Consider the following 16946-nt stretch of genomic DNA (forward strand, 5'->3'; position numbering starts at 1 on the left):
TAAGTCTCCGTTATTATTTATCGAAAAAATGGTATTAGTTTTTTTTAGTATTTTTTGGAAATAATCCGATTTTCGGCTTAAAGCGTTAATTTTGCCGTTTTCTAATTTTTTACGGTAAATAATTTTAAAATTAAAATTTGCTAAAAATTCTGCTTACCTAATTTATCGCTTATTAAATTTTTTATTAGTAGTAAATAAGGCTAGATTTTTGTAATCGGTATAAATTTTAATTTAGTATTTAGTTCCGCTAAGGTAGTATTTCCATTTTCGAAATGCTTCGATAATAGCTATAAATTCCTTATCGTAAATTTAATAATTTAATTTTTTTTTCGTAAACTTTTTGCTATAAAATATAATTAGGTATAGTTTCCCGTTATTATCTTTTTACGTAAATTATCCGCCTATAACGTAATCCGAGGCGTTTATTTCGATTTTAAATTTTCGTTCCGCGTTTATTATACGTATTACGGGTTCGTCTATAATTCGTTTTTTAACTATTTCGAAGGCTTTTTATACTTCGGTTATCTAATTAAAAGGTATATCTTTTTTTATTAAATACGTAAATAATGCGGCAATCCCTCCGAATCCCTAAATAAATATTCGGTAAAAATTTATAAATCCTAAAAAGGATCTAACTTCCGTTACCGAAGTCGGAATAGGCCAATCCCTTATTATTAAAATTTTAGATGGTTTTATTTTAATTTTTTCGGGGGATATCATATATCCTACGAAAATGACTTTTTTTTTATAAAATTCGCTTTTTTTTAGGTTAATTAATAGGTTCGCGTTTTATAGCTTTTATAGCACTATTTTAATATATTATTAATATTCGTTAAAGTCTTTAAAATAAATAAATATATTATTAAAATATATTATTACGAATTTATCGAAATATTTTTTTAAAACGTCGTTAATTATATTCTAAAAGCTTATTAGTGCGTTAGTTAATCCGAAAAGCATAACCTTATATTCGAAATATCTATATTTATAACGGAAAGCGGTTTTCTATTTTTCTCCTTTTTTAATGCGTATTAAGCTATACGCGTTAAGCAAATCTAAAGCCGTAAACTATTAGGCTCTATACAATTTATTACGTAAGTCTTTAATTAAAAATAAAAAATATTTATTTTTAATCGTAATATCGTTAAACTTGCGGTAATTAATATAAAGTTTTTATTTAGGTTTTCCGTCCTTGCTCTTCTTAAATATAAAAAATATTAAATATCCTATAAATAAAATAAATTCCGTAATCCATCCTTTTTATAACATATCTACTAAATATTCCTTTAATGCCTTTTTATATTAAAATTTTATTAGGTATATTAATACGAAATACGGTTCTTTTCCTTCCTAAAAGGATATTTCGTAATCGTATTTTATATGCTTTGGTAACCCTATTTTTAATATTTTACTAAATAAATTACTAAACTTTTAATATTTTCCTAATACTTTAATCTCGAATTCCGGTTTAATATACTTAATTATAAAATAGAATTTAAATATTTTAAGGTTATTTAAAGGCTTATTTTAGCGCTTTTTAAAGGCTAATTCTCTTTTTAGTATATTTTACTAAAATTAGCCGGTATTCTAGTTTATTTTAAGATTATTCGCTTATAATTAAGGTATCCTTAAGATAATATCGTAATCCGTAATTTTTATAATATCGCATTTAAGTTTTTTTTCGTAATTTTAGATATAAATTTAAATATACGCAATTTCTATGCTTATAATTCTATTTCCGTATAATATAAATTCTCTATTAATAATTTAGAATGCGTAAAGCGTCTTTTTTTGCTTTTATAATATTTATAAAGCGTTAACGATTATTAGCGAAATAAAATTTCTTTAAGCTCCCGTATCTATTAAGGCTCGTATTTTTTAATTTATAATCCCAATTTAGATCGTAAAGTATTCGTTAATATTAATGCCGTTTATAGCATATATAAACTTCCTTCCTAAAGACCACTTTTATCGCTTTAAAAATAATCTAAATCTTTTCCTAGATTTTTATTTAGTCGTTTATTAGCTCGCTGTTTTTCGGCGGCCGTATATATTTATTATTTTAATATACTTAGGTTTTCTTTAGCTCGTAAAGGTCGATTTCCGTATTATTTAGGTGGTTTGTTTATTCCTTTTTAGGTTTTAAAAGTATTTCCTTATTTTTTATTATCCCTAAAAAGCTTTCCTAGCTCCTCGGTCTTTTTATATTCTAAGTAAAGTCGTTTAATTCCTAATAAACTAATATTATTAGTAATTTTTTTAACTAAAATAATTAATTAAGTTATCGATAATTAAAAGTATTATAGCGGCGCTTTTTATATCGTTTTTATAGCGTTATCGATTACTATTATATATCGAATTAGGGTTATTTAAAATTATCCGGTAGCCCGTAGCTTTTTAATTTATCGCTATACCTTAGCCTTATTTTTTATATAAAGGTTATATTCGTTTATTATATAATTTAACCATATCCGTTTCTTTATATCCGAATATTATTTTAAGCTAAAATGCGTAGCAAATACGACGTATCCTTAAATATCGCAATAGCTTATTTTTGCCTTTTTTATAAATCCCGCTAAATAAAGGTAATTTATAACGGTTTTTCCTATTTTAAAAAGGAAGATTTTTTATTAAATTTTTAATTCTAGGTATTCGTCGCATTTTAAATTAATATATCCTATTTACGCAATCTAATAATATTATTTATATTTAATATTAAATCGTAAATCGTCTTTAAAAATAGCTCCTAAAGTTTTTTTTTTATACTATATTTATAATTTTTTAAAAAATCTTTACGAATTATTATTTTATTTTATATAACTCCGCTATTATAATAATATAAAAAATATTTAGCTTAATTAGTCGATTTCGTCGAATTATAACCTCGAATATTTCGTTATTTAAAATTTATAATTATTATATTAATCGCTATTTTTCCGGTAGTTTATCGATGCTATAAATATTATTAGGTGCGTAAGGGTCGATTTTACTATAGTTTTTATCGTTATTATTAATATCGTCGATTAATCCTTTTAATTTTATATTTCGGGCCCGGTATTCGGCCCGTTACGTTTAAAAATAAGCTTTATTTTTTAAAGCATTAAATATAATTTCGCTATTATTATTTTATATTTATTTTTTTAGGCTAAAAATAATAATTCTTCCTAAGCGTATAATTATTAAAGTTTTTCGTTCCTTAGGGTATTATTTACTATTATTTTTGCTAAACTTATACGTTTAATAAGCGTTATCGAAGCACGCCGTTTATAAAAATAACTTATAAAATATATCGTTTCGCTTAATATTATTAAATTATTTTTTACCTTTTAATATAAGCTTAAATTTAAGCTTTTTAAATTAGCGATATTCGCTAACGTAATATTTTATTTTATTATAATTATAGCATTTAATTTTGGTTTTATTTTTGCGCTACGTAGCGTCGAGATTTATTGGTCCGTTATGCTATCTGTAAAAGGTTTTTTTCCTTTATCCTTGGTTTTTGCGAGGTTTTCCGAACCGTACTCTTTTTAAGTTAAATTAAGATTTAGGGCCGTTTCTACCCTTTTTAAATCGTTTTTTATATAAGCGGTTATCGATTTTAATAACGCGTTTTATATATTTATAAAAATCGTTAAATCGGTTTTTTTTAGATATTTCGTTTTTAACGTCGTTTCGTAATCCTGCGTAAAATAATATTATTATCGTATTATAGTTAATTTACTCGGTGCGAAATATAATTTATTTAAATTCGGCGGCGTATTTAGCAGCTAATCCTTTTTGCTTAAATTGCATAAATTCGCGCTCGGCCGTGCGAATTTCGTCGGGGTTACTAAAAATAGCCTTAAGCTATCGTTCGAATTTAGAGTACCGTCGGAAGATTTTTTTAGTATTATCGTTTTTATCGTCGTCCGGGTTTTTAAAATAATCTTTTATAATAGGTTCGAATTATTTTAAAGCCGTGCCTTTAAAAAAATCCGGCAATGCCTAAAATCTTATTTTTTTCGGTTTTAATATTATTACGGTAAAACCGAAGGTAAGCCTTTATTTAAGTAAAAAAGGCTTATATGCTTCCTTCCTTTTTATTATAATAAGATAATAAAGGGATTTTATACCTATTACTAGATTTTGCCCTTGGTCCGGGGATGGCGGTAATTTATTTAGTAAGCTATTCGTTATTTCCTTTAATTTCGAGGTAGGTTTTTTAAAGCTATTAATTTTAGGTATATAGCGTTTATATTTATTCCTGCAACGTTTAAATTATTGCGAAAACGTCTACTCTTTTAATTAAATTATTAATAACGCTTCCGTTTCAAAATATAGTATTTTTTATACGAGGTATTGCTTAATAATAACTTAGGTAACGTACTTAAATAAAAATAATTAAAATATTACGATTATATTACGGGTTTCTAAAATAAACCTAGGTATAGGGGTATTAAGGTTTATGCTAATAGGGAACGTTAAGCAAAATATTAAATTAAGCAAAAAATAATTAAAGGTGGTTTTAATTTAATATTATAAATATAATTATTAAAGCGTATTAAATGCTTTATTTATAAATAAAATAAATGCTTAAATTAATTATTAAGGTAATAATTATATATATAAAAAATCCTTTTATAATATATATTTATTTATTTCTTTATTAATATTAGCCCCGATTATATTGCTTTATATTGCTAACCCTTATTTAGTTAATTTTAATTAAGCATAATTAAGCAGCTGATCCTGGTGCACGTAACGTCGTTACGTGACTTCTAGTGGGTTGGTTTTGTTTTTTTGCCTTTGGTCGCTTTTCCTGGCCGTACTTATCCTTCCTTGGTTGTCCTGCAAGGGTGCATGTTCGTAACATATTTATCGGCGGTCGTTTCCTAGTCGGATTTGGGTGAGCTCCATTGTGCCTGTCTATTTTACCTACAAAATCAAGTCTGAAATAACCAACTCTTTTATAGCTCGAATATCTCCATTGGCGCTGCTCCATTGCTGATTATGGAACTTGCTTATCCACAACATCGCGGAAAGCTCACCACGCTCTATAACACACTCTGGTACCTGGGAAGCATTGTAGCTGCATGGACTGTTTATGGAACAGTAGGGTACGAAGGGCAGAAGGCATGGCAAATTCCTGTCGCTCTGCAGGCCTTGATGCCATTGCTTCAACTCATTGGCATTTTCACGCTTCCAGAAAGCCCAAGATGGCTGTGCTCTAAAGACAGAACCTCCGAAGCTCGGGATATACTCTTCAAGGTACGTCCGGCCATCACTGAATGATTAATCAGCATGCTGATCTAATCTACAGTACCATGCAGAGGGCGACCACTCTAACACTTTTGTTCTTGCCGAGTTCGCGCAAATCCAGGATACAATTCGATTGGAGCGGGGAGCTTCAGAGCAAGAATGGTCAATTTTCTTGAAGACCAGTGGGAACAGGAAACGTCTGCTACTGGTGGTCCTGACATCATTCTTCAGTCAGTGCTCTGGCAACGGGCTCGTGTCATACTATCTCCACGATATTCTATCTTCGGTCGGAATTAGCGATCCCACGTACCAGTCTCTATTCAATGGAGGTTTGCAAATCTGGTCATTCTTGGTTGCCATTGGATTTTCCGTCTTCCTGGTGGATAGACTTGGTCGCAAAGCATTATTCCTCACTGCGGCCATAGGTATGCTTGTCGTGTTCAGCATTTGGACTGCGTGAGTACTATCCAACAATAACTTGTGCTTGAAGCAGTATACTAACATGATTTCGCAATAGTTGTTCGGCAGTCTACGCGCAAACGGGCAACACGGGAGCTAGCAGTGCGGTCCTCGGCATGATCTTTCTCTTCTATGGTATGGCTGGATTTGCCTGGCCCGGTCTAATGGTGATGTACTGTTCCGAGATTCTTCCTTACGGCCTACATGCCAAGGGACTTGCATTGTGCCTTGCTGTGACGGCCTTGTCCAGGGTTCTCAATCAATATATCAACCTTATTAGCCTGGCATACCTGGCGTGGCGCTTCTACTTTGTCTACATCGTAATCTTGAATATAGAGGTATTATGCATTTGGTCTCTGTTTATTGAAACGAAGGGGACAACGCTGGAGCAGGTTGCATATTTATTTGACGGAGAGGATGCAATGGTTGCCGCAGAGCTTGAGGATAGAATTGATAACAACGTGACGGTACTGCAGGAAATTGGACTACATATTGAATTCGTAGAAAGAAACTGGATCAACTACAAAAAAAAGTGCAGCTGTTTTCCCGGGGAATTTGCTATACTGGGTTAAGTCATGTTGAATGTCAAGGGGCGAGCTTTTGGAATAAAGGGACGAGCTTATGCAAGAGAGGTGGGAGGACCACATCTAGATTTCTATCCGGGCCACTATAGGGGTACATCTGGGGTTTATCTTGGATATCGTTCTCCGAATTCGAGCGAATATGTCCTACAAGCCCGAGGTATTAGGGGATTGGCATTAAGACTTGGGCTTTTGGATGTGTGGAACCAAGCGATGACACAGGAGCAATCTCGGGAAATACATCAGTTTGAGCAATTGAAAGAGTTGAGGAAGGAGCCTACCTCGGCCTCATGCATCTCCAGCAATGACACCCTCATGGGATTCGAGATTGTGGGCTATCTCAGTCAACTAGATAACGTAGATGTTTCGACGCTCCCGTCGACATCGTGTGCGACATGTTCAGCCTTCCCGCGGCCACTACAGCTTACGACTCAAGTATTTGAAGCTTTAGCATCTTCACCAGCTTGTAAGCTCTGTCGATCCTTGTCAGAATGGTTTTACAAGGCTTTTCAAGACCTGAATACCAGTTCATGGGGACCGAAGAGAGAAGATCCTCGGAAAGCGGGCCTGTCAAGCGACGTGATCTCTGCAGTGATAATCGTCAATCATGGTTTGTAAATACTCGTTCTCATTAATGTCGGGGTGGACCCTGACCGCCTTGGTAATAGACGTTCAAGCATTCCGGATTGAATTTTTCTGCCAATGGATTCAATCCTGCGATAAAAAATGGAAGACTTGCTACTCCCCATCCGATTATCGGTTACCTACGATGGTGATTGATGTGGGCGACCGGACCAACAAGGGCCAACGGCTTCATCGCCCACAACCAGGAGAAACAGGAAGATATGTTGTTCTCACCTGAGCCGATGTGTGAAGGGGGAACTGAAGACGAGATGATGGAGGAAGCATTGAAAGATGTATGAGTTGATCTCTAGTCTACAAAAGAGAGGTGCTGAAGAGCGAATTATATACCCACGCAGGTGATCTGCAGCGGGTACTGACTACGTCAGTATGACGGTTGTCCTTTCATATCGTTAGAGCAAAGAAAACTATTTTGCCACCTTTCCATGCAACATCTCTGCTCGACAATTAAGCATGGAACTTGCGGACATGCCGAAAACATTCCAAGACGCCATTTCCTTGACGCGTGAGTTTGTTATCAGATACCTTCGGATTGACTCCATCTGCATCATACAACGCCATAGCTAAAAGGTGAAGGAATGAGTGTGTTCTCATGACTGCCAAGAGGGAAATGATTGGGGAGACATGATGGAACAGTACTTCGGAGGCGCCTATGGTACCATCGCTGCTACATTGGTTTCTCATGAGCAAACGGATGAAGGCTTGCTGTAACAGTTACCGAGCGCCGCATTCTAGCAAGAGGACAAAGAAGAAATCATCTCGTCATCGAGACCGATAATTATCGATGATTTCCATTGTGATGTGGAAAAGGTAAAGTTGAACAAGAGTGGGTGGATCTTGCAAGAGCGAGCGCTCTCCCGTCGGAGGTCACATTTCTGTCGCACCAAACCACTGCACTAGCTGAACAAAATGTGAACCTCCACACTATGAGTTAGCCTAATAGTGTTTATGAATACGGCGCAATAATTTCACATCCATGCAGGCTTATTGGGAGTGCGGCCATGGTGTTCGTTGCGATAGTCTGACAAGATTGGATTGGTTAGTCATCTCATGCCAGATTTTGTTCTTTAATCACACGCATTTGCAGCAGGAGAGCAATACTTTTGAGTGATCCTCGGTTCCCCGCTTCGATAGAGTCCCAACACGAAACAGCTCCGATTCTATTGTTTCAATGGTTATTTGAGCTTTATTTGGAAAGCTCTCTCACTCCATGAATCAGGATTGCAGTACATAGGCAGTGAACCGAACAGAAGTGATGCAACCCCAGATGTCCGGGGAGTCCCATGAAGTTTGACAATCTTGAACCTTTCTTCTTCTTCCTTCCCTACAAATAGCCTCAGCCACGAGTGATTTTCTGAGTATTTAAGATTGCACGTGCATGCGACCCTGGTCCATGGTGCGGGACTTTTAACGCAGCGCAGTGACGATTCATATATTTCTTGGTATAAAAATAGCAATAAGCAATAGCTGAGCGTTTACTAATCAAAATTTGTACCGCACCCTAGAGCGGTGCCTAATCTCGGTAACTGTTTCTTTTTCGCTTTCTTTTTCTCATTGCATGACAAGTACGGGTGGCATATCGAAAAAGATCTAACACTTCACTAATGGGATTCAAGTTTGCATGATTATTCTTTGATATGGTGAGCACCCTACTTGCCTGATGTGGCAGTTTGGGTACGTCAAGCCCAGAAAACTTGAGTGAGTTCCATAATATCAGCAAAAAATATAGATATTTTGCTCTTATTTCACAGCTAATGCTTATTTTTTCAATTTTTAGTAGAAATAACTTGAAATCAGGTTTATAACTTGTATATTATATAAAAAAGGTTCTTTCGGATTTATGTTCTTTTCGTTAAATTCTCCGCATAATATACCGTAGGTGTAAATTAGCGCATGCAATTGGCTTGTCTTGTAGGTACGTGTTTGGCGATCAAATTCAAAAGGGTGGTGCTCGCCAGATCAAGGGATAGGAGTTCACCTCTTGATTGTGTCACGGTCACAACCAGCGCGATGTGTCGCTGGTCTTACGAGACATGCTCCTGCTTCATTTCAAGGGATCTCCACCTTTGTGGCGTAAACAGTGTTTATGACCGATCACTTTTCTGAACAAATCTCAGCCTGAATCAATGTTGCACAGGTATGCATCACGATGAACGCTACTGGTTCTTGCAGGGAATAATGGGTACGGATTTCGCAGATACCTTCCGTGCTAGGATGGAAAGGGCCGCTTAGGTGCGCTGATCTCTATTCATTTGCCTCTTCCAGAAAAAGATACAGCCGAAAAGATTGAAGGTCGCCGATGTCAGCACTTTCAGCTTTGATTTCGATTAACCCTATTGGCGCCTTCAGAGGTTGATATGTGGGACGTGGCTGATGGAAGGTCCGGGTGCAACTCAGCTCGCACCCAACTACTGTACGATTCCGGCGTCAGAGTGTTGTACAAAGATGCGATCCAGAGAGTACCGAAGCTCGCGCATTTCATTGCAATCCAACTTGCGCTTTCATTTCTGGTAGTCTTTCTAACATAAAACTCACTTGAGCATTGATTGCATATACGAAACACCTGATTAGCTTGCAAGTCCATCTATATTTTGTTCTTCGATCATCTGAATCATCATTCCGAGGCACTGTCCATCTTTTTTCGTAATAACGATGGGTGTTGAAAACTTGCATGCTGGACTTGTCAAGATGCAAAGCTCAAGGCCCACCACGAACTCTGGAGGAGAGGGAACAGATCCTGCGATGAACCCACGAGAGTCGGATCCAGAAAACGATCAGAGTCATACTTCTTCCTCCCAGAGCTCCGAGCCCGAGGAACCTGAAGAAACCAACGAAAGACGGCGTCTCGAGCGAATTCTCCTGGATCAATACTTACAGGACGAAGAAACCGACAGCAATTTCATTAAAGTCAAAAGCACAACAAACGAACTCATTCGTGAAAGTTCTCGTACAAATACATTGGGGAGTGCTCTATGGCTCGCAAGTACACTTGGTCTCAAGAGATCAATGGAAGTAATGATCAATGAGATAAGAAAAGATTTTAGGGAATATCTCTCCGATATACTCAATTGGTGCAACAAACAACATGACAACTCGACCCCATTGCATGTGGCATGCTTCTATGGAAGTTCGGATGTTGTTACGTTACTTATCAGTCATGGGGCAAACAAAGAGGCGTGTGATGGAAAAGGAAGGACTCCTCTACACACAGCTGTTCTAGAGTCTGAGTCGGAGATCATCAAGCTTCTTCTCGACCAAAACGCGGATATTCTAGCTCAAGATAATGAAGGCCAGACACCTTTGATTATGGCAATCAAAAACGAAGACATGAGCTGTGTGAACACCCTGCTTGACATCAAGCCGCAACGCAAACAACGGTATAAGCCTCACAGTCAACAAAAATCAGCATTTCAATGGGCTATCGAGATCAGATTCACGCAAGGAATTGTTAAAATGTTCGAAGACCCATCGGATCACCCGGACGATGAGGATGTATCCAAGGCCGCGAACGAGTTGCTGGAACACGCAGTGTATACCGAAGACGACCTGGATGACCAAGCGGAAAAGGTCGTGAAGTTCCTTCTGCAAAAGAATTCTTCACCCCCCAAGGGTTCTAAAGACCTTGGAAATCTCAAGAAATATCTATCATGGGCTGCAGAAAGACACGGCAGACACCGTATTGCCAAACTTCTTCTGCAGCAAAATGAACGGGGGTCCTCAGATAACTCGGCTATTGAGATGGCCGCACGTCAGAGAGAACCTCAAATACTCTGGTCACTTATCGCGGCCTCCCCTCGAGACTCTGAAACCATCAATCAAGTCAGTGCGGCCCTCAAACACTTCAAGAGGAAATATCGCAAGGTGGATGCTACCGGAGGCACCACCGCCAGCACCGACAGGAAACTTCTGAATGCGAAAGATCCAAAAATCATTCATATTCTTCATAACCCACCAATGGGACTTTTATTCGGCGTACACGGGAAGAATGATTCGAAAGTTTCATATCCCGGATTGGATGAGATTGAATCTATGAGACAATTTGACGATGCCATCGTCGCTGAATTCTATGGCGGCCGCGATGTGCCTATTCAGAGCGCCCACAATGTTTACGATGTCGTCTACGAGAAAGGGCCAATGAATCTTCTACTCGAGGCAAAAGAGCTTTCAAAATTATACGCAAAACGCGAGCAACCCACGGCTGCCAAATTCATCTGGGTACACCTACCCGCAACCAATGTACGTACTTCTACAATCACTCATCGTTGACATATCTAATGAATTATTTAAGATCAAATGGATGGAGGTAATGTTGAAGGCATCGGTCGGCACGACTATCTGGTGTGAAAATAATATCTAATGCATCTAATAGGATCTGTCATCAAAGCTCATGGATGGAGAGGAAATTCGCAGCGATGAAGAGACCACAGACGTCAAATCATTTCTGCGGACCTCGTGGTTCCAGATTCCAGATCAATCCTCCAAGACTCGTATCATGAGACCGCAATTCATAGAGAGATCAAATCTGTCAGCTTCCAAGACGCGAGACGAGAATATAGACACGGATGTCCCAGCTGAAGCTCCACACATTCACGAATCATCGGTCGGCGAGGACACAAAAGACGAGGGGAGAGTTGTTGTGGGAAAAGACACGCAAGGGGTTGAGAAACAAAAGCAGTCTCCCTTCGTTGCCAGCTCTGCTGTCTATGTAAGCATGTTTTATCTTGAATCAAAAAGATATGGTCGTCCTAATCCACAGATCTGCAGATGCCATTTCTAGCTTTCTCAACGCTCACTGGCACAATGAAGAGCGAAGACCGGAAAGAAGACGAGAATTGGCCAGTTCTCAGCAAAATCGCAGAGCGACGAATAGATGAGATCGGAGGAAAATATCGCAATCTGATTGACAAGTACGATGGAAGTCAAACTGTCCACGGCTGTGCGACTCTTGATGAAGCATACTATCATTTTTCACCAGAAATGGGTGAACCTGGAGTCGCAACAGACTGCATATCTCGTAACAGAAGTCAAGTCGTTACCAAGCACTTTTTACGGCGCAGCAACAAAAGCTTACCCACAAACGATGCACCTGACACCGATAAGACATATTGGCCGATTCTTCGAGTAAATCAGATCTGGATCTGGACTATTGCGAACAGTGAGTTCATTCCAAAAATTGTTCAAAGACCTACTTGTCACTAAATTCATATAACCAGAGTGGCTGATAAGCGCCACATCACACCAACCTGATGACTACGAACAGTCCTGGATCGATGGCTTTATTCAGCATTTGAACCAACGATTAGCCACAGGTGGTACTCAACCTCAACCAGCGACGACTTCGGAGATGATTAAAGTCATGGTTGACTACTGTATAGGGTTCTATGAAAGAAGGCGAGTTTGGGAAGACCTGACGCCAAAGACTGACACGCAGAAAGATGATGAGGCTGAGAAGCTGTCAATGCGACAGATCTTCTCAAATCATATAAATTTCATTGTATGTAGTTGTTTTGAACTTACTGTTTTGAGACTAATGAATCATAGGGACGAAGAGAAACAAACCTGTTTGAGGAGTTTCGCCGAGAAGTAGGCGGGAAATCGGATATCAGCACACAGGTGAAGGTGGCCAAGGATGCAATCCTCGACGCTGAGAAATTACTCAGTGAAATAAAAGATGTTCGCGACGAACTAAACATCCTAAGATCAGTTGTGAACCACCAGAACACTGTCCAACGCCAGATCTACAACAAAACTTTAAGTGGTTCAAATCTCTCTTCGCGCTTCATTTCCCATGATATCGAGGACATGGAGAGTCACGCTGCCAGGATCCAATCAGCTGTAAGAACTTCAATCAATCAACAGGTGTTCGTATCCCCTAACGCTCAGACCTTTAGGTCGATTCAACACTGTCTCTTTCCGGAACCCAGATTGCAAATTTTCAGGCAGAAGAAGCTGCACGGCAAGGAAAGTCTTTGATGCTTTTCACCATCTCTACAATTATCTTTGTAAGTTCCGCTCATCTTGCCTTTACTCACAGATTGCTCCGCTTACAAATGTCCCTGAACCAATAGCTCCCATTATCGTTTCTGACCTCTTTATTCGCTCTGGACATTGAGTCGTTCCAAAATGTACCTGGTTGGGTGTTCGGGGTCATATGTATGTGCTTCCGATTACCCTACCCAGACAGTCTTGATCTTATGGTTCCTAATTCTATTCTTCAGTCGGCGGCTCTCTGATCTTCACGGTTGTGCTCGCGACGCTTGCTCTGTACTGGGAGTCAATGTGGAAAAATGTTCTGGGTGAGTTTAATTTCTTTTATATAAGCATGAAATTAGGGCTGACTCTTCATTACATGAATAGATCCCAGTCCTTCGGATGACAAATCCGGTCGTAGTATCTCAATGCGATCGATCAAGGATTCAATATCGCAAATGAACAAACAAAACCAGCCTGATTCAGGAAATGCCAAGCTCAGCACAGGCGCTGCGACATTCAATCGAAAAACAAAAAATCAGGGCATAAAAAATCAGGGAAGACTTCGCAGGTCAGATGAAGAATGGAATGCTGGAGTTGCTGGATCGGAAGTTCAATGACTTGAGTCAACAGTGGCGCTTAATGCATTATGCGGGCTATGGTGGCAATATGCATGGCGATGGTGTGCTTAGCAAAACAAAAGTGCGACATATCTTCATGAATAGCCAAGTAATCGCATCAAGTATTTCCAAGTCGAGTGTGGAGTTTGATGTACTGTGATGTATTTTATTAAACAAATTTCGGTTCAGGCACTAGTGGTTTAGTGGTAAAATCCATCGTTGCCATCGATGGGCCCCGCGTTCGATTCGCGGCTAGTGCAACTTGAAAGTTAGTCTTTTGTCAGTATCTACAATTTTTTTTCCCCCTCTTCCTTATGTTTTCCATCCCTTCTCTTTCCAAACTTCCAAACGCTTTAGCAGCTTGCATCTACTCAAGTCAACTTAATGCGTTAGACTACACTAGAGTTATCGATAAAATCTTTCCCTCCGCAGTCTTTGCATGTTGGCGGTTTTCTTGGTAAATGCTATATAACCTGACTGGGCTCCAGCATCAACATCTCCAACAATGACTTTCATATTGTTTAATGCCTTTGCCCGCTCCAATCCATGCTGGTGCGAGGCCTCGTTACCAGGGATAAATGGATTGTCTCTTGTGAGCGAAGATATATAACCAAGTATGTCTGGTGCGAGAGTCATGGTTCCCAAAGTAAACGATGCCAAGCTGACCAAAAGCAGAATGCACGATATAATAATCAGCAGTGTTGCAAAAGTCATGTTGCAGCTGTATTCGTCGCCGTCGGGTGTGGTGATTGTGACTTGGCTGGTGTTGAAATCAACAACTACCGAACCCTCATAGTAGCTGAAAATATTGTCGTACAGGCTCATGTTTGTGCTGAGGCCTCCAAAGAGATACCTAGAACCACATATCGATTGCCAGTATGTATTGAATAATATTTCCATGTTTTGACTGATGGTTTCTTTGGAAAGCATTGAAAAGTTTGCAAATTTCTGGTCCTTCTCGGGGTCGTAAACAGCGTGGGGATCTTGTATCCACATCTCAGTCAAGGTGCTGGATATCTTGGAACCTTGATGCATGGCGCCAATCGTCACCAAGGGCAAGTCGTGCAGACTGATTAGAAAGGGCGAAAAATATTGACTCCACCACAGAGGGAGATCCACTGTCATGTTTCTCATGGCGGTAACTTGACATGATCCATCGTTGCAGAGGACAGATGAATCGACATCTCGAGGAGATAGTGAACAAGTCGTAAAGCTGACGTCGGAGCCCGTGTAGTCGTTTGCCGAAGTGATATTGAATATGAAACGGGTGCCATTCCATAGTTGCAGAAGCTCGCTGCCTGCTGGTGACTGGACAGCAAACGTACTGCTAGCATCCCACATGTAGTAGCCGGCGCCTAAACCAGACGAAGTATTGCTAAATATGGTGCTGTTTTCGACGTGGACAGCGGCATCGCAATCAATGGCATAATACCTACTGACGAGATTAAAGGATAGGTTACCTGTTTTGGGGACGCCTGCAACAGGAACCCCAAGTAGAGAAGACCAGGGCGTTTCCTCGGTGCTGTTCACGACTACCCACGTATCGTTGTCAACAGTATCTCCTGTCATGAGCCGATCAAGTTGCGGTACTCTGACGTTTCCGTACATGTCTTGCTTTGGATTTTCCAGTGAACGCGACGCGATAAGGGAACTCATGAATAGTGGTCCATATAATGGCCATGCATTGTTGGCGCTGGGTCCGCCTTCCATTGGTGTCTCTAGACATGCGCTTATTGGCAGGTATCGGATCGTAGAGTTGTCCGACGTCACTCGCGGAGAGGTCTGCAAAAGTCGCAGAGCCAATTGGCCACCGACTGGGGAAAGCGCCCAAAGAAGTATCATGCCAAGTCCAAGAAGATATTGGCCGGGTAGGACAAGCTGTTTCTCAACCACGGCAAAGAGTGAATGAGATCCTATCAACCGCTCCAGGGTCTAGAGAAATCAATACGAGCGCCTTGGACCAACGTAATCAAGAACAAGGATCCACCTACTCCGAGTTTGGTCCCTCTCTCGGCCAGATATAGACCCAAGACTCTAAAGAACTTGCCTACTATTGCAGCAAAGACAATTGGGAAGATCGTAGGCGCTAGTGCGATCGCATACTGAGCTGTGTCGCCAGTACGAGAAATTGGCTGTTTGTCCAAAGTAATCGCAGTTGCAGCAAGGGCTATAGAACAGAAGTAATGGTCAGCAGGTTATCTCATTTTATTGGATATATCCACTTACCAATAAATAAAATCGGAAAGACTGTAAGTGAAATTTGAATGCCTGGTAGCCAGTATTGAAAGTGGCCAAGCTTGCGCGTTGGGCGGCTCGGCGGCTCGGTAATCTCATTTGTTGCTTGAGGTATCGATTTAAGCAAAACTTCATCATGTGACGAGTTTCGGGCTGTTTCAATCGGAGCGTAAGCAGCGCCGGCGTATTGCATTTTGTTTGCTTCACCCTCGCCCTGAGCTGCAATCAAGATGAGAGAGCTCTGGGCCTAAGAGACTGGGCGTCAAAAGGCGCGACGATTCGAGGGACAGATGGGCTAGTATATTTAAGCACCGAAACAGAAAACTAGTGCAGCTAGAACTGTGGCAAGCTTTGCATATGTCTACATTTTCATCTTCCATTTGACGTAAGGCTGTGGCTGGATCACTGAATTGAATGCAATTGGCAAGTTGGTGAGTATTATTGTGGATTTAGGATGTTTAATCCTTGAATTTGCCCTAGAAATGATTAACTGAATGCTGGCGTAAGGATCAAGCCAGTAATGTGCCAAGTTACCATTGGCGTAAATGTCCCACAATCTGTGTCAAGCCTTACCAAGACAGGGAAGCTGAAGAGTCGGAGCAAGGGGGGCCTTGAGATTCGTGCTTGGGTTTCCGGTGTTCACCATTTGTGTGACTTGATTGACCCTCGTGACTCGATCATAAAGCGTTATGTTGTTCCGCCATATTACGGGCAGGTTCAAAGTCTTTTATATTGTGAATGCTTCTCGACATCCACTCAATTCAAGCTAGCACAGTAAACCATGGAGCGAGTGCGCAATAACAAAATCAACACAATGTCGGCATCAAGTTGATAATGGTCGACTGGTTTGCTCAAACTGGGTATCGGTAGCCACGCTGATCACCATCTGGACCAAAGGCACGCTAGGACGTCAAATCATGACCCATGGGCGCCTAGAGAGGCCCAAGATCATCAAGTCTACCCCAACTGGAAAGTTTGTCATCTGGGGTGTAAGTTGCTGAGAATAAACAGTCCCAACAACCGAGTACTGTTGTGCTCACGAACAACAACAAATCATTGGGAGATGGCGATCACTGGACCCTCCACGATCACCGCAGAGGTCAAATTCAGTGTTACTCGCCTGTACAGCCCACTAAATCTACACCTCCTCCAGCATAATAAACGTTAGATCGGTACATGCCCCATATTTCTTTGCTCTGGT

General features: G+C 39.8%; 3 protein-coding genes across 3 annotated transcripts; 2 read left to right on the forward strand and 1 right to left on the reverse strand.

Annotated features, from left to right (window-relative positions):
• Positions 1-4989: 4989 nt before the first annotated feature.
• PFICI_04351 (uncharacterized protein) lies at positions 4990-6269 on the forward strand (the record flags this gene model as incomplete). Its single annotated transcript, XM_007832932.1, has 3 exons — positions 4990-5247; positions 5300-5694; positions 5756-6269. The coding sequence occupies 3 exons, from the start codon at positions 4990-4992 to the stop codon at positions 6267-6269; spliced, it is 1167 nt and encodes a 388-aa protein (XP_007831123.1).
• A 3303-nt stretch (positions 6270-9572) lies between these two features.
• On the forward strand, positions 9573-13510 carry PFICI_04352 (uncharacterized protein; the record flags this gene model as incomplete). Its single annotated transcript, XM_007832933.1, has 9 exons — positions 9573-11156; positions 11290-11625; positions 11685-12075; positions 12134-12414; positions 12462-12755; positions 12812-12922; positions 12989-13073; positions 13139-13216; positions 13278-13510. The coding sequence occupies 9 exons, from the start codon at positions 9573-9575 to the stop codon at positions 13508-13510; spliced, it is 3393 nt and encodes a 1130-aa protein (XP_007831124.1).
• Positions 13511-13915: 405 nt separating this feature from the next.
• PFICI_04353 (uncharacterized protein) lies at positions 13916-15938 on the reverse strand (the record flags this gene model as incomplete). Its single annotated transcript, XM_007832934.1, has 3 exons — positions 13916-15442; positions 15502-15677; positions 15737-15938. 3 exons carry the CDS (start codon positions 15936-15938, stop codon positions 13916-13918), a joined length of 1905 nt encoding a protein of 634 aa, XP_007831125.1.
• Positions 15939-16946: the final 1008 nt, after the last annotated feature.

The sequence above is a fragment of the Pestalotiopsis fici genome (genome assembly GCF_000516985.1).
Source record: "Pestalotiopsis fici W106-1 unplaced genomic scaffold PFICI_Scf_3, whole genome shotgun sequence".
Lineage (NCBI taxonomy): Eukaryota > Fungi > Ascomycota > Sordariomycetes > Amphisphaeriales > Sporocadaceae > Pestalotiopsis > Pestalotiopsis fici.